Below are 18,152 nucleotides of genomic sequence, written 5' to 3'. Positions count from 1 at the left end.
ACACGTACCAAGCATGCCAGAAGGTGAACAGTCATGCTAGCTGGAGCACTACAGGACAAAACAGGACAACTGGCCATACGGTTATCTCGCGACTGGATCTCGCGACTTAGTCAAGCCGCGAGCCACCCCTGTTTTGTAAAACCTGACGTTTCACATTCCTCTCCCACTCCAATATAAATACCCCTTTTACCCACGATTGTAAGAGAGTTTCCAGAGAGAATTTTGAGAGAGAAATCCTAAAGGAAAACAAGATTGATTCACCCACAATCTATACATTAGAGTCTCTTCAAATTCCTCAACTCTCTTCCTCTCCATTGTCAAATCCTTGAGAGGCATTATACCAAACCTGGTTCTCACCATTATCATTACTGTGAGAGAGCTGTTTGGATTTCTGGGAAGCAGTTAGGAAGGAACCAATCTTCATTGGTTGATGCTACGGTCTAGTAGCAGAATCCGGGAAGCTAGAAAAGAAAAAGGTTCGGCGCAACCTCGTTGGAGCACGAAGCTTGGAGGGCTTAGGTGCACTGGGTAGATTAGGCTTGGAGGGTCTATTGCTGTCCATGTATCCCAACTGTATTTTCTAGTGGATTGTTTACCGCTTGGAGGGCGGCGGAGAGGTTTTACGCCGAGGGCTTTGGTTTCCTCTTCGATAACACATCGCGTGTTGTCTTTGTGTTTGCATCTTCCTTTCTCTCTATCTTTGCCTTTTTATTATCTGCTGTGGATTGTGTTTTAATTTGGCTTAGATAAGTTTTTACCAATTCCATATTATAGCTTATGTTAAGTTTCCGCACACTAGTTGTTTGACATAATGCTTGAATTGGTTAAGTTGTAATTTGGGGGTCTAAACGTTCAAGGGTGTTTATACACAAAATTGAACTTTCATTTGGTATCAGAGCGGGTACACTGTTATTGGTTTCATTACCATTGTGTGATCCTTGACTCCCTTTTGAGATGGATCGGTCTCAATCCCTAAATGCACCTCCATATTTTTATGGTAGTAATTATGCTTTTTGGAAGGTTCGCATGAGAGCTTTTCTGTGTTCTATTGATGAATCTGTTTGGGATGCTGTTGAGATAGGTTGGACCAGGCCTGAGGAAGCCAAATCCACATGGGATAAGGCAGCACTTGCTGCATCTAATGCTAACAGTAAAGCACTCATGCTATTTTCTGTGGTGTGTCTCCAGATGAATTTCACAAGATTTCTCATATTACCGTTGCCAAAGAAGCATGGGAGATATTGGAAACCACCTATGAAGGCACAAAGAAAGTGAAAGACACCAAGTTGCAAATGTTGACCACTCGGTTTGAGGAGCTCAAAATGAGTGAGGATGAGTCTTTTGACTCTTTCTATAGGAAGCTAAATGAGGTGGTTGTCAGCAAGTTCAACTTGGGAGAGAAAACAGAGGATTCAAAAATTGTAAGGAAGATCCTTCAATCATTGCCGGAAAGTTTTCGTGCTAAAGTGACGGCGATTGAAGAGAGCAAGGACCTTGATGACATCAAAATCCAGGAGCTGGTTGGTTCTCTTCAGACTTATGAGATGTCGCTGTCCAATCAACAGAAGAGTAAATCTCTTGCTCTTAAGACCATTAATGAGAAGGTGGAAGATCAAGACTCATCGGGAGAAGATGTGGTTGACAAAGATGTTGCATACCTTGTCAAAAATTTCAGAAAGTTCTTGAAATTCAAAAATAATGGCAAATTTGATGATAAAAGAAAATTCCAAAGTTCTGGAAGGGAGAAAAGGGAATTCAAAAAGAAAGATGGAAAAGAATCCCAACCTACACAAGGTGTCACTTGTTTCGAATGTAATGGGCATGAACACTTTAAGAAGGAATGTCCGAATTATTTGAAATCGAAAGGAAAAGTTTATGCCACGACATTGAGTGACTCGGATTCATCAGACTCAGAATCTAAAGAAAGCTGTGATGGAGAGGGGAACTATTTAGTTTTTATGACTATTGCTCATGTTGAGTCTTCAGATGAGTTGAATCTGCTTGTACGAGACCTTGGAGAACATAGTGATGATGAATCACTGGGAATTGTTGAAGAATCAGATGCTGAAGAAGATGAAAGCACAGCAAATCTTCAAGAGAATTATAACTCACTCCTGGAGAAGTCGGGTGAGTACACAAGGGTGGCCAAGGCTGCTGTGAGAAAAATGAAGAAGGCAGAGGAGGACTACAAAAGTCTCCTAATCCGATATAGGGAGGCCAAATGTGAGATAGAAACACTGAATGGTGAGCTGTCCGAAACTTACACAAAAGTGAGATTTCTTGAGCAAGAGGTTGTGCAAGCAAATGCTAAAATAGAGAGGGTCACCACCAAGAAGCTAGATGATGTTATTTCATCTCAAAAGAGCTTTTCAGACAAATCCGGATTGGGATATACCGGAGGAAGTAGCTCATCTGGAAATGTCACTAAAGAAGTGAAGTTTGTAAAGGCCAAAGATCCAGTTGTAGTTGACCTTACTGATGAGAAGCTCAAGATGGAGGAGAAGAAGAATGTGGTGAACCAACGGTTGTTGAATCCCCGTAATCAATCTGTGGGCAGGTCTGAATCTCGTGCCAAGTCATGCCCACGACCACAAAGAGGTCCTAGAGCAACTTATGTGTGTCATTATTGCAGACTTCAAGGGCATACTCGACCAAATTGCCAAAAGCTGAGAGCAAAGAATAGTGCAACTCCTCAAAGGTCAGGAGGACCTAGAAATGATAGAAGAAACTGGGAAGGTGAACGATCTAGAGATCAGAATGGTGATCCCGGAATGATGAACGTGATGAAGATGATTGATGCATTCACCAACTGCTTGGAAAGCTTCTCACGAAGGTTTGAAAGCCCTAACTCCCGTACCCAATCCTATAAGGAAATCACCCCAAACGCAAGTGACGTGTGGGTGAAAAAGGGTACTCATGCATAAGCATTACAACATGTCCATGCATTAATACTTCCTATGCTTTGTGACGATGTTTGTCTATTTGCTTGGTGTTTTTGCTGTTGGATGTTTGCTTGTCTACTTGTGCATACTGTTATTTTATTTCATTTTTGATCAATCTTTTTCTTCTAGTGTCAAAAATCCAAAAATCACATAAAAAAAAAAAATAGTAAAATCAAAAAGTTTGATTGACATTGTTGAGCTTTTGTCTCAAAACCTGTTTTGCCTTGTACCTTTGTGCTAATGGCTTTGTGCATTTTCGAGCATTGCTAGTTTCTTTGCACTCATATCTCTGTGGGAGAAATCTTGAAATCTATGTGATTGTTGTAAATAGATCTTCAAGCTTGTCATGAATGATTAGTGAATGGTTATGTTGATCTTGAGACATGCATAGACTTGTGTCTATATATCTTCCCACTCTTTATTTTTGTTTTTGCTAAAAAGAGCTCACCAAATGTAAATCTCCAAATGAAAAGAGATTTTGAGCTGCAAAAACCTGTCGCACATTCTCGTATTCGACTAGGAAAAAGGGTAAGCGATCTCATATTAAAGAAAATGTTTATTCAAAAAGCCAAAGGCTTGTTCATTAAAGTGAAATATCAAATATCACTCTCACAATGAGTGGTGATTGCCTCAAAAGATCAAAAAGATCAAATGTTATGATTAAAAGTGGAGTCAAATGTAAAGCTCCAAGTTATGTTATCAAGTTTTGTGGGAGGTCATATATACATTTTTCTATAATTGAGATGGGTCACATGATCTAGTGTTAATTGTGTATGCCTTGGTTGAATTGATCATTGAAACTTCACATTAGACTAAGGACTATCTCATTGTTGATATCCACACACAACACACAAGTTTATGTTCAATAAATGCCATATTCATTTGTGTGATTGTACTTGATGAAATGTGTTTTCACATGCTCAATCTTTGTTAATTCAAGCACAAAAAGATTTTTGAGTGTTTTAAGTGTTTTTGGAAAGTATTTTGTTTGAAAAATCTGAAAATTTCAAAAATCCAGTTTTGCCCTGTTTTGGCGGCTCAGTCGCGGGTATGTCAAGTCGCGAGTCTCAGTCGCGTCTTCGCGGGTCATTTTTGGCGACTTGTTTGCGAGTGGAAGGTCCAGTTGCGAGGGTTACTCAGAGATTTTCGCGGCTCAGCTCGCGACTCACTCGCGGGTAGACCTTCTAGTCGCGAAAAACACTTAGAAAAATTTTTCAAACTTTTGTCCTTGAGTGTTTTGGCGGCTTGATCTGGCGACTTTTTGGCGACTCACTCAAGTCGCAAAAACGCGTGTTTGGCAAAAATAGAGGCAGTTTTTAAATCTTTTTTTAGTTTTCCCTCGAACTTTTGTGACTGTTCATCTTCTCTCTAAACTATCTCCTTCCCAAACACTCCGTGCTCCCATTTCCAATCTCCATTGTTGCGTATTTTCTGCTCAAATTCTTCAAGTAATAGGTATGGGTTTTCAGTCTTGAACTCATTTCTACTTGATTTTGTGTTTTTCCCCTTGATTTTTCGCATTTGTTTATGTTTTTGAGATGGGTTTGTGTTTCGGCTATTGCTCTATGTTCATGCTTAGCTTGCGGATGCTGTTGCTAGAGTTTGATATGATCTTAGTTGTTTCTTTTTTGGTCTTCATCCTGTGCTTAGCTAAGTGTTTCTTTTATTTTATCTGATCTTGAGCTGTTGAGTTGTTTCAAAATGTTCCGTTTGAGGATGTGAGTTTTACTGTGTTGAATGTGCATGTTCTATTGTGGAAATCTATTGGGAGCATCTATTAGTTTCACAATGCTGATTATGAGTCATATCATTTTCTTTCCATTATATGTCTCATTGACATATATCTGCCTTTAGGATAATTTCTATATCTGCTGATTTAATTCTCCCCTGCATTCTCCCTGTTGTTCTTGTGTTTCCTATTTTAGGCTTGTTTATCCATGTGGTTGATCTAAGTAGCTTATTGTTTAAGTGTTCAAGTTCATCTGTGTGGCTGAAATTTCTTTGTTAATTACATGGTACTGACTAGTTCTACACATATATTGTTCTATGCTGTTGTGGCCTCTTCTGATTGTTCACAGATGGCTCCCTCACCTCCAAAGAAGAAAACTCCTGCAAAGAAGGCTGACAAAAGATTGAAAATGGATTCTAAACTGTTTAGGTCAGTTTAACACTTTGAGAGATACAATGATATCTTCTTGAAAGCAGGAATTATTCAAGAAAGATTTGTAGATTTGGAGGATTTAAGAAAATCCTTTATCCCCAGCTGTTTTGAAGGAAGAGGATGGGAAAAGCTTCTGAGTGATCTCCCTGTAGTGTGTGAACCCCTGATTAGGGAGTTTTATTCAAATGCTGTGATAAGGGAGAATGAGTTAAGTTGCTGGGTTAGAGGTAAAGAATTCATTTTGGATGCACATGTCATTGATGATGTGCTAGGGCTTGAAGGATTAGAAGATCAGGAATTTATCAATTACAAGGATAGGAGTGTTTCTATTGAAACAGTTCAACAAAGGATATGTGGGCAGAGAGAAGGGAAATGTCTGAATACCACAGCTTTTCCAGTAGACATGAGGTGTCTAACAATAATCATGATGTTTAACCTCTATCCCATAAAGAAGTTGACTACAATCAACTGTGCAAGAGCAATTTTTCTGATGGATCTCAAAGAAAAGAATTTCATTGACATAAGTTCCCACATATATGACACCATTGTGGATGAAACAAGAACAACCTCTAGGCCAAAATTGATCTTTCCTAGTTTGCTAATGAGGATCTTTAGAAAGAAGGGTGTTTCAATCCCTCAAGACATCAGTCCCATGTCCACACCCTCTGCAATTAACAAGCTTACCTGCAAAAGGATAAGTGTTAGGCTTCCAGGAGAAGAAGATGAAGGTGATGAAGGAGAGGGTGTCCCAATGGAGACTGAGGCAGAGGCAGCAGGGCATGCATCAACCTCAACACCCAGGAGGAGTGGCAAAAGGACTAGAGCATCAACTTCTTCAGATACACCTCCAGATGCTTTCCAAATCATTCTGGAAAGACTTGATGGGATCAGAGGAGTCCAGACTGAGCACTCTGAGAGGATGAGAGCCATGTAGGACCAGATTGATATTTTGTCTGCAAAACTTGACAGCTTCACCACCCAGCATGGACAGTGACCCTTTGGCCATTCCAGTCAAAAAGGGGGAGATGCTTCTTTCTGTTGTTGATGACATTGTTGATGAGAAGAAGAAAAGCAGCTCTTAAAGGGGAGTAATGTGTTGAGGGGGAGTTGTCAAAATCAGAGACTTTGTTTTTTATATGTTTATGTTTTGGGTATTTGATGTTTATGTGGTTTTGGTGTATATTTGTTTCTAACTCATAACTTATACTCTTGGTTTAATCTTTTATATATTTTGATGATGTTATTCAGGATATTTGGTTTTTGTACCCATGTGCTTTTGTAAGCTTTTAGGGTTAATGTTTTATGCATAGTTTGTAGGCTTTATGGTATGTACCTTGCTTAATGCAGCCTTTATGCTATGTTGAAATCAGTACTTTAATCTAAATGTCTTGCATTTTGATTTATGTACTGTCACTCTTGTGCCCTTGTAGGATTGTTCCTAGATGCATATACCTTGTGTATTATGCATTGGTTGAGTGTTGAACATACAAGTATCTTGCCTTGTGCTTGTTAACTTGTATGTCCTTGTGTTCATTCCAAGTGTGAATGAGCACTGTGATCACTACCTTGTGGTGTTCACTTGGTTGATCAAGCCATGGTTTGTTTCTTAACTCCATCTTTGCTTGATCACATATTGCCTATGTCATATGCATTTTATGATTTTCTGCTTACAATGATCATGGTGTATTGTTGTGTTTCAGGAGTATTATGTTCATATGATTCAAGTGCTTCACAGCTTCTAGAGTTAGGTGTGAGTGAGTTTTGTTCAACTGTTCCCAACTCACATGTTAAGTCTAGAGTCTGTTTTAGGGTTTTGTCACGGAATAGACAAAGGGGGAGATTGTAAGATTGAATTTATTCAACCATCTAATTGGTTTTATTCCCTGCCAAATTTGCTTGTAATTCAGCATTTAGTAACTCTATATTTAGGTGGGTTTGATGTAAGGGTAGTGAGTGAGATAGAGTGAAGTTTGCTCAAGAGTGTGCAAGAAAACAGAGACTCGCGGCTTGGCCTCGCGGGTGACTCGTGGCTGCAAGCCGCCAAACGCAGCACACGTACCAAGCATGCTAGAAGGTGAACAGTCATGCTAGCTGGAGCACTACAGGACAAAACAGGACAACTGGTCATACGGTTATCTCGCGACTGGATCTCGCGACTTAGTCAAGCCGCGAGGTCAAGCCGCGAGCCACCCCTGTTTTGTAAAACCTGACGTTTCACATTCCTCTCCCACTCCAGTATAAATACTCCTTTTACCCACGATTGTAAGAGAGCTTCCAGAGAGAATTTTGAGAGAGAAACCCTAAAGGAAAACAAGATTGATTCACCCACAATCTATACATTAGAGTCTCTTCAAATTCCTCAACTCTCTTCCTCTCCATTGTCAAATCCTTGAGAGGCATTATACCAAACCTGGTTCTCACCATTATCATTACTATGAGAGAGCTGTTTGGATTTCTGGGAAGCAGTTAGGAAGGAACCAATCTTCATTGGTTGATGCTACGGTCTAGTAGCGGAATCCGGGAAGCTAGAAAAGAAAAAGGTTCGGCGCAATCTCGTTGGAGCAAGAAGCTTGGAGGGCTTAGGTGCACTGGGTAGATTAGGCTTGGAGGGTCTATTGCTGTCCATATATCCCAACTGTATTTTCTAGTGGATTGTTTACCGCTTGGAGGGCGGCGGAGAGGTTTTACGCCGAGGGCTTCGGTTTCCTCTTCGATAACACATCGCGTGTTGTCTTTGTGTTTGCAGCTTCCTTTCTCTCTATCTTTGCCTTTTTATTATCTGCTGTGGATTGTGTTTTAATTTGGCTTAGATAATTTTTTACCAATTTCATATTATAGCTTATGTTAAGTTTCCGCACACTAGTTGTTTGACATAATGCTTGAATTGGTTAAGTTGTAATTTGGAGGTCTAAACGTTCAAGGGTGTTTATACACAAAATTGAACTTTCATCAAGGAACTTTAATCTTGGATGGCCACAATAAGATTATACACAATATAATGTATCAAATTTAACAAAGAGTAACTTGTGTAGTGTGTGCAACTAGCAAAAGCTTGAGATACATGTGAGGTGATATGTGAATAGAAATCAAACACAAAGTCTATAAAATTCATCAAATAGGATTTGAAAGAGACTATCACCTAAAGAGTTACATCATATAACTCCCACATCTCCTAGAAAACAAGTTTGCAATCATGTAAGTTTCTTGATTTGCCTCATATTGTACACACAAATTTTATTTGTTTGATTTAACATTAAGTCAAATAATGTACACACCAATTTTAACATTTAAACCGAGGCTACACCTTATGTTTTATTTTGTGCATGTGCTACACTTTCTCGAGCACAAAATCTTATGATATGCACTAAGGTGTTCATGATTGGCTAGTAAACAGTAGTGAGATGATTATTTATGCCTTTCTCTGAAGGTTCAAGTCCAACAGTCAAAGACATGTGACTTCAAGATCAAGACGAAGTGATTAAAACTATAAACATCTTTCTCACACAACATGCACTACAAAGTTTCAACTAGTAAAGTGCAATAATTAAGCTCATTAAAGCTAAACAAGGTACATAAACTTGTTATGTAAAAATAAAATGGCCAATCCTTGATTATAAATCCAAGATGTGAAACACAAAACACAAAAATCTTTTTGGTTTAAAAAAATTTTTATGATCAAAAACAAAAGGCACACATTATGCTAAATGAACAATGCAAATTCAATGCATGATAGTGCTTAACTAAGCTATAGAGGGTACACAAATAAGAAATATCAATTTCTTAATTAACTCATGAGTATATGTACAAACTAGTACATACTCATACAAAATCAAAAATAGCTTAGCACTTATTTAACACATACTATTCAAGTTTCTTCACAATGTCAAGCATGTTCTAAATTAAGAGAGAGATATCATAACTCATGTAATCCTCAAGAAAAATAAAACTAGACATAAAATAAAATATTTTTGTTTTTTTGAAATTTTTTCAATGTTTTTGTATTTTTTTTTTTAATAAAAAAAAACTAAAAAACAAAACAACAAAAACAAAACATGTCCACAAAGAATTGAAAGAATTAAATCAGTGACAAGTCAGCAACACTCAACTTAGAGAATCTTTTCTCACCTATATAGCACGAGTCTTCGGCTTTGTAGGTGAAAATCCATGAGAAGCAGAGTGTATTTGAGAGATTACACCAATCTTCTGAGAAAGACTGAAATCTTGCAAATTCCTTTCACAAGCCAACAAGCTCAAATTTTTCAAAAGAATATGAAACAATTTATATGAACTTATGGCAGGAGAAATATCATCACATATCCTAGATTGAAACACAAAATGCTTAAATTTCAGTTTATGACAATTAGGACGAATGTGACCACAGGCACCACAAAAGTGGCAAATAGGAACAAATTTAGGAACATCAATATTCCTAACAGCAAATCTAGTCTCAGATTTTGGTTTTTGCCTTAACAAAGAACAATTTGGTCTAATATGACCAACAATACCACAAAGGTGACAGGTAGGCACAAAAACAGATTTATTATGCTCTCTAACAGTAGGTTTAGACTTAGGTTTAGAAACTCTAGCGTCTACATCAGAACTTTTACCTTTGTCTAACCTAGCAAAATAAGCATTTTCTTTATTATTCCTCTTAAAAGGAGGGATATAAACTTTTTCAGTTTTAGGCTTAAGAGAAACAGAAACACTTCTGTTATCAACAACAGGCTTGGTATTAGTCAAATTTTCAATTTTAGTTTTAGATTCATCTAACTCTTGTTCTAAGCTTTTCATCTTCTCATCTTGAGAGGAAATTTGATTTCTCAAAAATTCATTCTTTTTATTAGATTCATCTAATCTAACAATCAATTCCTCTTTTTCAAGATTAGCCATTTTAACTCTTCCTTGAATTTCTTAACAATTTTCATAGATTTCAATAATTCCTTACGAAGAGTTTCACAGGCATCAATAAAATCAATAGAAGCATGAGCAAAAACATGATCAGAAAGACACTTCAAATTATCCATGACAACAGGGGTCAAGGATCAGCCCTTAGATCAAAAGATCTAAAATAAAAGAGAAACCCGCTCTGATACCACTTGTTAGTTTTTAGACCCCTTAAAAAACAATTGGATTAACCTAGTTAATTAGCCATGTTGTTACTTAGTCCAAATTCCAAGTCTAGGTTATCACAATCAAACAATAATATCATGCATAGCAGTGGAAAAATAAATAACACAATGATATGATAACCCAGGAAAATCAAACCGGTAAAAAACCTGGGGAGGATTTAACCTAACTATCTTCAAGGTAAAAAGCAAATCCACTAGAAAGAATCGAAGTTCATACAATAAGACTTACAAGCCCCCACGCTCGACTTCTTATTGCTACCCACCAATAGAACTTACTGACACGACCACGTGCAAGCTCCGAATCCACAGACTCCTTCTTTCTTTGGCCTTTGCAAAACACAAACACCCCCGTTTGTGACTTTGAGATCTCACTTAAAGGTTTAGCAACAAAAAATCTCCTGTTTGTGACTCCAAGACCACCCTTAAAGGTTTAGATCATCAACACCTTTGATGACAAGAGAAGGCAACAACTTCTACAGTACCGGATCTTAAGATTCTTCAAGGAATAGCACCGGTAGAAGACAGAAGAGAGTTTTTTAGGAACAAAACCCTAAATATAAAAGAGGCACACTCTTTTCTCTCTGAAAAGTCACACAAAAACGTGCTTAGGGTTTCCTTTATATACTGGGAGAAGTAGATTAGAAACCCTAATCCTTAATGGGCTTGAACTGCTGTTTGGGTTTAATTAAAATTTTGCAGATACGACTTTCGATCGATCGAGCCTGTCTTTCGATTGATCGAACCAAACAGATTATGAAATCTTCTTCCTGCAGCTTGTATGTTCTTGAATCTTGACTTGAATCACATTGAGCATTGTCTAATAAAACCTATAGACTTTAAGATCTATATCTAGACAAGTTTGTGTTCACGATTTGCCAATTGTTCTAAACATTTAGAACCTAACAAGATCTAAAATTTTTGATTTTGTAAGTCTTGACAGAAACAACTTGTGTCGAGCTTCTGTTGAGCTTTGACTTTAAATCTTGATAGAAGTCTTTCTGTCAAGATTGCTGTCAAGTTTTAATGAATAAGTTTGTGTTCATGATTTGCTAATTATTCTAAACATTTAGAACCTAACAAGATTTAAAATTTTTGATTTTGTAAGTCTTGACAGAAACAACTTGTGTCGAGCTTCTGTTGAGCTTTGACTTTAAATCTCGATAGAAGTCTTTCTGTCAAGATTGTTGTCAAGCTTTAATGAATATCTTTTTTTCACTTGTTTCTTGGTTAGATCTTCATGGCTTTAACACTTGAGTTGAACAACATGTTTCTTGAAATCTTAAACCCATCCTAGATTTACTTAATTACAAGTAAAGTGCATTTTGTCAAAGAATTAGCTAATTACATAAAATATGTTCCTAACAGTTTCTATCTAAATAGATTAATAGAGAAAATGTTTTATATTATTAATGCTCAACTATAATGTATGGGGCTAAGAGCTTTGTACTTAACTTGGTAACATTACTTGTCTTCTTTATGAAGATAACCAATATGTTCGAATCCATCGTGCCCTTTTTATTTTTTATAAACTTCCCACATATTGTAATAATTGATTATTTTTTAAGTGCTAAAATATTACTTTCGTCTCTAAAATTTGCATTAATATCATTTTTTGTCCCTAAAATTTAAAAAGTTTGTTTTTCATCTTTAGACTATTACATATTTCACTTTCTATCTTTAAACTTTAAAATAGATTTTTTTTTTTTCACCCCTAAGTTATTGAAGATTTTTTTTTTTTATTTGGTCCCTATTTTTGTCCTTAAATTATTGAAAATAGATTTTTACAAAGTTTTGGGGAAAAAAAAAAAACTTATTTCAAATTTTAAAAGGGATGAAAACAATATTGTAACCAAAAAAAAAAAAAAAAAAAATCCCTTTTATGTCTTTTTGTTTTGAAGTTAATATTTATATGGGAAAAATTAATGGATGTCACAAGAGTATTGGTTTATAATTTTTTTATATTTTTCATGAAATTGGTATTAAAACTTTTCTAAAATTGTTAAGTAACAAACACCCTAAAAGTATCTATCAATCGGATCCTATTTATATTAATGACATCTATATGATAATTTTGATGGAGATGAAACTGTAGGTTTTTATACATAACAGAACCAAATTATAGAAGGGAAATTTTATAACTTTTCAAATAAAATTTTCAATAAATAATATTATACACTTACCCCACGGTCGCAATTTTAAGACTAATGGTTGTGGTAATTACTGTTGGTATTTGTAGATTAAAAAAAGGATTTGCTTCAAAGAATCAAAGTTAAATCTTAAATACCCAGCTTATGTTTTGCTTAGTTTTATCTCATGCAGATGCTGAATTGACCATAACGAAGTTACAACTATGTAGGGTTTGTTAATACTTAATATGCTAAACAAAATGTCTAGTTATTCCTTGTCCTCATAGTTCCGGTAAAGCTAGAGTAGTATTTACAGATGCTATTCTAAGTGTTTCTTGATATGACTATACTTTCCCACAATCTTTGTTTCAATACTAACTAAAATATCATCCTTGGAATTAATTAGTTACCGGTTGTTTAGAGATGCCCGTGTTGCTTACATTACACAAATACGTTTAACTTTTAGCATAGCGCATCGTTTCAATTCCTCATGTCTGAGCCTGGTAACATAAAAGAATGTCAAAACATAAACAAGTTTATAATGATTCCGGTTGGTTCTTTCTCATTGTTTAAGAATTAAAGGAGACAAGAATTTAGCTTTGTGCTGTTCAATCAATGATAATTATAATTAATATCTGAAAATGAATAAACAAGTTACTATGCTTTAATAAATGAGAGATTCACATAAAAAGTGTTGGCTTTTTTTTTTTTTTATAAGAAAAAGTGTTGGCTATTACCATCATTTAGCAATATCTAAGATTGTTATTGAATAAGAAACTTGTACTTTGTAGGGAAGAAGTATCGCGAACATAGTCTTTTCTTTCTTTTTCTTTCCTTAGATGTCAAATCAGAATCAAGATTTTAATAATTGGATGAATTATTCCCACTGTCTGCTTAGTAATTAGATTGGCTATTTGAGAAGTGAATGTTTCTCCCTAGATGATTTAATAGATTATTTAGAAGGTAAAAAAGAGATGCTTTGGAAAATGATTCTTGAATACGCATGGATCATGTTCCACAAAAAGAGGGCACAAGATTGGGTGTGACCTAAAGTTACCATGTCAAAATGAGGAATAATTATTGGGTATTTTCGGAATACTATAAATGTGTACTTCCTCCTCTCACATAACTATGGGTCCCATTAATTAAATTTATGGTGGGACTCACAAATTATGTGAGAGGGGAGAGTACGTATTTATGGTATTTCTGGAGTATTCAATAATTTTCCCAAAATGAAAATTGATTTGTAGACTGTAGAGTGGAATATGGGAACGACTGTTTTTTTTTTTTTTTTTGTTATATTGCTGTAAAATTTGGCTTATTTTATAATTCTTTCCTTTTAGATTTATCCTACATGTAACAAACAAATGGAAAAAGAGGCTTATTGTAGAATTTAGATTCCCACATGCACCATTTTATTTGTGTGAATAATTTGATAATTGGGTCGAGGGATTTTGAACAATGGATGTCTCTGTTAGAAATACCAAGCAGTGTCAAGTGTCAACTAGTTGAGATACAACGCTCTTGGCCACGTGCACCCAAAATCGACATATTTGATTCTTAAACGTCTCTATAAAGCCAATTTATATAAGTGATAATGAAAGAAAAGGCTATTGTATTTGATTTCGAGAGTCTTGTAGAGATTTATTTTGTGTTATTTTACAAGTGTAAACATTTGTAACTCTCTTTAATATATAGAGAATTCATCTCTTTGTTATCCGTGAACGTAGGGTAAGAAGTTCTTTCACAATTCATTCTAGATTTTGCTATAAATCTTGTATGAGTACACAAGAGAAGTATGGGTCTAGTTATTTGGTTCGAGTTTAACAACCAGGTTCGACTCAAAAATCTGTTGGCCTAAAATACATTGTTATTCTTATGATCCTTACTTGAAGTTTGACCGGTCAACTTAGAATGACCTATAATTTTTTGGGATAATTACACATAACCCACCTGTGGTTTGGGCGAAAATCACTTTACCCACCCGTGGTTTGAAAAGTATCACTTAACCCACCTGAGGTGTGTTTCCGTCACTCTCCGTAACCCACTTCCGTAACCCACCTCAGTCTCTGCCGTTACAAAAACACCTTTTAACCCCAAAACAGAATATAACGCAAATCAAAACCCCCAAAACTCAAACACTTTTCGAGAGAGAGACCCAAGGTGCAATCAAGCTTGTTCTTCGTGGTTTGGAGCGTCTGGAGAGGGAGAAAACACTTGTTTTGCATCATCGAACCTAGGCAAGGTATGTGTGATTGTTTTTCATCTGCATTTGGGTTCTTGATGTCATTTCTTTATCGTGACCCATCCACGTAGTTAGGTTTTGCTGTTCATCTGCATAGTAAAAAATTTTTTGTATGTTAAATGTGCATTTTGCTATTTATGTGTAGAATCGCTTAGGATATGCATTTTGCTATGGTTGTTTCTATAATGCATATACTTGAAAGAATCAAGTTTATTTGTCAATGATTGCACTTGTTTGTGAACTGTGGGTAGTGTGGTCCCTATGAATTTGTTGGGAATCTGGTTTTGCATGTGCTTTATGTGGTCCTTTGTCCGTGTGTTGTTGTCTCTTTTGGCTTCTTGTCATTTTCTGCATGTCAGTGTGTAAACAAACTATTTATTTTAATTGCAGATGGTTGACTTCACATTTGACATTGAAATTCATGTTGGGAGATGTTTTGTGGAGGAGCCAACCATACAATATGTGGGTGGGTCTGTACGTTTACTGACAGAGATTGACCCTTACAAGTTGAGTTATTTTGAAATTCGGGATTTATGCCATCTAGTTGGTGCTCCTAAAGAACACAGTAGATATAAGTATTTACTTCCTGAAGGTGATCTACAACATGATTTAAGAGACATAGAAACAGATACAGATGTCGTAAACATGACTAACCTTCATAGGGCATGGCGTACTGAAAAAATCATAATCTATACTGACATAGATGTGGAGCCATTGGTAGTTGAGTATCTTGATGCAGGGGGAGTGGCAAATGGTGGTGTAGCTGGTGATGGAGGGGGAGTGGCAGATGGTATAGGTGGTCATGCAAGTGGTGATGTAAGTGGTGATGCAACAAGGGTTGAAATAGATTTGGATAGTGATTATGATGAAGATGATGAGAATGATGATGAGAGTGATGATGAAGAAGATGTTGAGGATGTTGAGATTGATGCAAGAGATGAAGAACAGAATGTTGAAGGAGATGATGATGATGATGATGATGATGATTGGCTAAATGAAGGCCTAGAGGGGGATGACTTTGGTGATGATATATTTACTGCTCAAAACTCAGCTCCACAAGGTTCTGCTCCTAATACAAACCCAGAATCAAGCAATGCACCCTACACAGCCCTAGAATCAAGCAATGCATTCCATGCAGACCCTGAGTGGGCTGAGCTAGCCCTTGAGGATGACCTGGTAAGCATGGATGGGTCTGATGATAAGCAGGTACCTGAGCAAGTAGAGTTTAATGCTAAGAGTGACATGAGAAATGTTGTACTGAAGAAGGAGATGAAGTTCCCTAATGCAAAGGTGTTCAGAGCTGCTTTGAGGGAGTATGCAATCAAAAAACCTATTGACATCAAATTCAAACTTAATGAGAGGACCAAGATATCAGTTCACTGCAAGAATGGGTGTGGTTGGAGATATTATGCATCTCAAATAAGTGAAGAGCTAACATTTCAAATTAAGACCTTGACTGATGATTGTACTTGCCCTAAGTCTTTTAAAAACAGCCAAGCAACATCAGCTTATATTGCTAAAAGGTTCATTGAGGATTTTAGCAAAAATCCAAATTGGGAGGTGAGTGGTGTACACAACCATGTGATGCAAAATTTATCTGTTGGCCTAAGTGTAAACCAAGTGTATAGGTCAAAGAGAAAGGCAAAGGATTTGATAAATGGAGATGAGCAACTACAATATGGTGTCCTTAGGGACTATGCACAAATGATAACCACTGTAGACAAGGGGAGTAGGGTTATACTGTAGACAGAAATGGCTGAGGAGACTTCCCAGCCAAAATTTAAGAGGATGTATGTTAGGTTCAATGCTCAGAAGGTAGGATTTTTAGGTGGATGCAGGCCATTTATAGGTTTAGATGGTTGTCACATAAAGCACAGATTTGGTGGGCAAATCTTATCTGCCACTGCCAAGGATACAAATGACAACATTTTTCCAATAGTCATGGCTGTTGTGGAACAAGAAACCAGGGAGTCTTGGATATGGTTTTTGGAAATTTTTGCTGATGATATAGGGAGGCCAGAGGAGCTTCAGTTGGTCTTCATTTCTGATAGGCAAAAGGTATGCAAGTTTTGTTTTGTTTAGTTACACTTGAATAGTTGACTTTGTTTGCTGAACTAATTTGTTTTGTTTTGTTTGTTTGTTTGCTTATTTACAGGGGCTTATACCTGCAATAGAGACACTATTCCCTATCGTGGAGCATAGATATTGTGTGAAACACATTTACAACAATTTCAAAGTTGATCACAAGGGATTGGAGCTGAATGATGCATTGTGGAGGTGTGCTACTGCCACAACAGTAAGGGAGTTTGAGACATGCATGCAGTACATAAGGGATTTGGATGAAAAGGCATATGAGTATCTTGCAAACATTGCACTTGCACAGTGGACAAGGTCACACTTCACTCCTAGGGCCTTAACAAATTGTTTGGTAAATAATTTGAGTGAGTCTTTTAATGCAATGATATTGAAGTCTAGGAACAAGCCTATCTTGGTAATGTTGGAGTGGATTAGGGTTAGACTTATGACTAGGCTTTACACAAAAAGGGAAGGGATACAGAAGTATGCTTGAAAGTTGTGTCCAAGCATATAAGATAGGTTGGAGAAATTGAAAGTTGAAAGTAAGCCATTTAGTGCTACCCCAGCTGGTAGCTTCCTTTATGAGGTAGGCAGTCAGTATGAGAGGCATGTAGTTGATTTGGTGAAGAAGACATGTAGTTGTAGGTCTTGGGATTTAAATGGCATTCCTTGCAAACATGCCATAATAGCCATTTATACAAACATTGAGACACCAGAAGACTATACCCACCCATGCTACTTCAAAGAAACTTACATGGAGATATACAAGGAGGTACTTCCTCCCATGCCTGGCCAGTCAGAATGGGCTGAGACTGGACAGCCTGCTCCCCTGGCACCTCACATATACAAACCACCAGGCAGACCACCCAAGCAAAGAAAGAGGGCTTCTGATGAGTCTAGGAACTCTTACAAAGCAAGTAGACTGAACAGACCTGTAAGATGTGGGAAATGCAAAAAGGAAGAGCATAATTCAAGAGGGTGCAAGGCTGGCAACACTGGGGAGACACCATGGCAGAGGAGATAGAGACTTCAAAGAAAAACTGTAAGTAATTAGGATTTAAATGGCAAAAAAAAAAAAAAACTTGTTTTTAAACTTACAATAAACACTGTATTGAAACTAGGTTTTGTTGCAGGCAAAGGGAGGGGTGCCTGCACCTAGATCTGCACCTCAGCCTACACCTCAGCCACCATCCCAGCAGCCTACCCAGACCTACAACATGATGTCTGCCACTCAGCCTTCATTCTCACAGTAAGGAAATCAACCTAGGCCATCTCACAAGAGAGCAGGATGGTTCTCTTCCTCACAACCAGAGTTTCACACACCTAGGGAGACCTGGGATACCTTACCAAGTTCTTCACAGGTAACTTAGTCCTGGATGGTTGTGTAGACTGGGATATTTTTTAACAAGTGGATCTATTTTTTATTTTGTAGCCTTCACATGCAAATGGGAGCACTGGTGGTGTGAGGACTAG

General features: G+C 37.0%; 1 protein-coding gene across 1 annotated transcript; it reads left to right on the top strand.

The window, feature by feature from the left end:
* Nucleotides 1–16,920: 16,920 nt before the first annotated feature.
* On the top strand, nt 16,921–17,703 carry LOC126697688 (uncharacterized). The gene is made up of 2 exons (XM_050394770.1): nt 16,921–16,994; nt 17,199–17,703. Exons 1-2 carry the CDS (start codon nt 16,921–16,923, stop codon nt 17,701–17,703), a joined length of 579 nt encoding a protein of 192 aa, XP_050250727.1.
* The last annotated feature ends 449 nt before the right edge of the window (nt 17,704–18,152 follow it).

This window comes from Quercus robur, chromosome 2 (assembly GCF_932294415.1).
Source record: "Quercus robur chromosome 2, dhQueRobu3.1, whole genome shotgun sequence".
NCBI classification, from domain to species: domain Eukaryota; kingdom Viridiplantae; phylum Streptophyta; class Magnoliopsida; order Fagales; family Fagaceae; genus Quercus; species Quercus robur.
The sequence above is the reverse complement of the archived record's forward strand: the minus strand, read 5'-3'. Positions and strand labels throughout refer to the sequence as shown.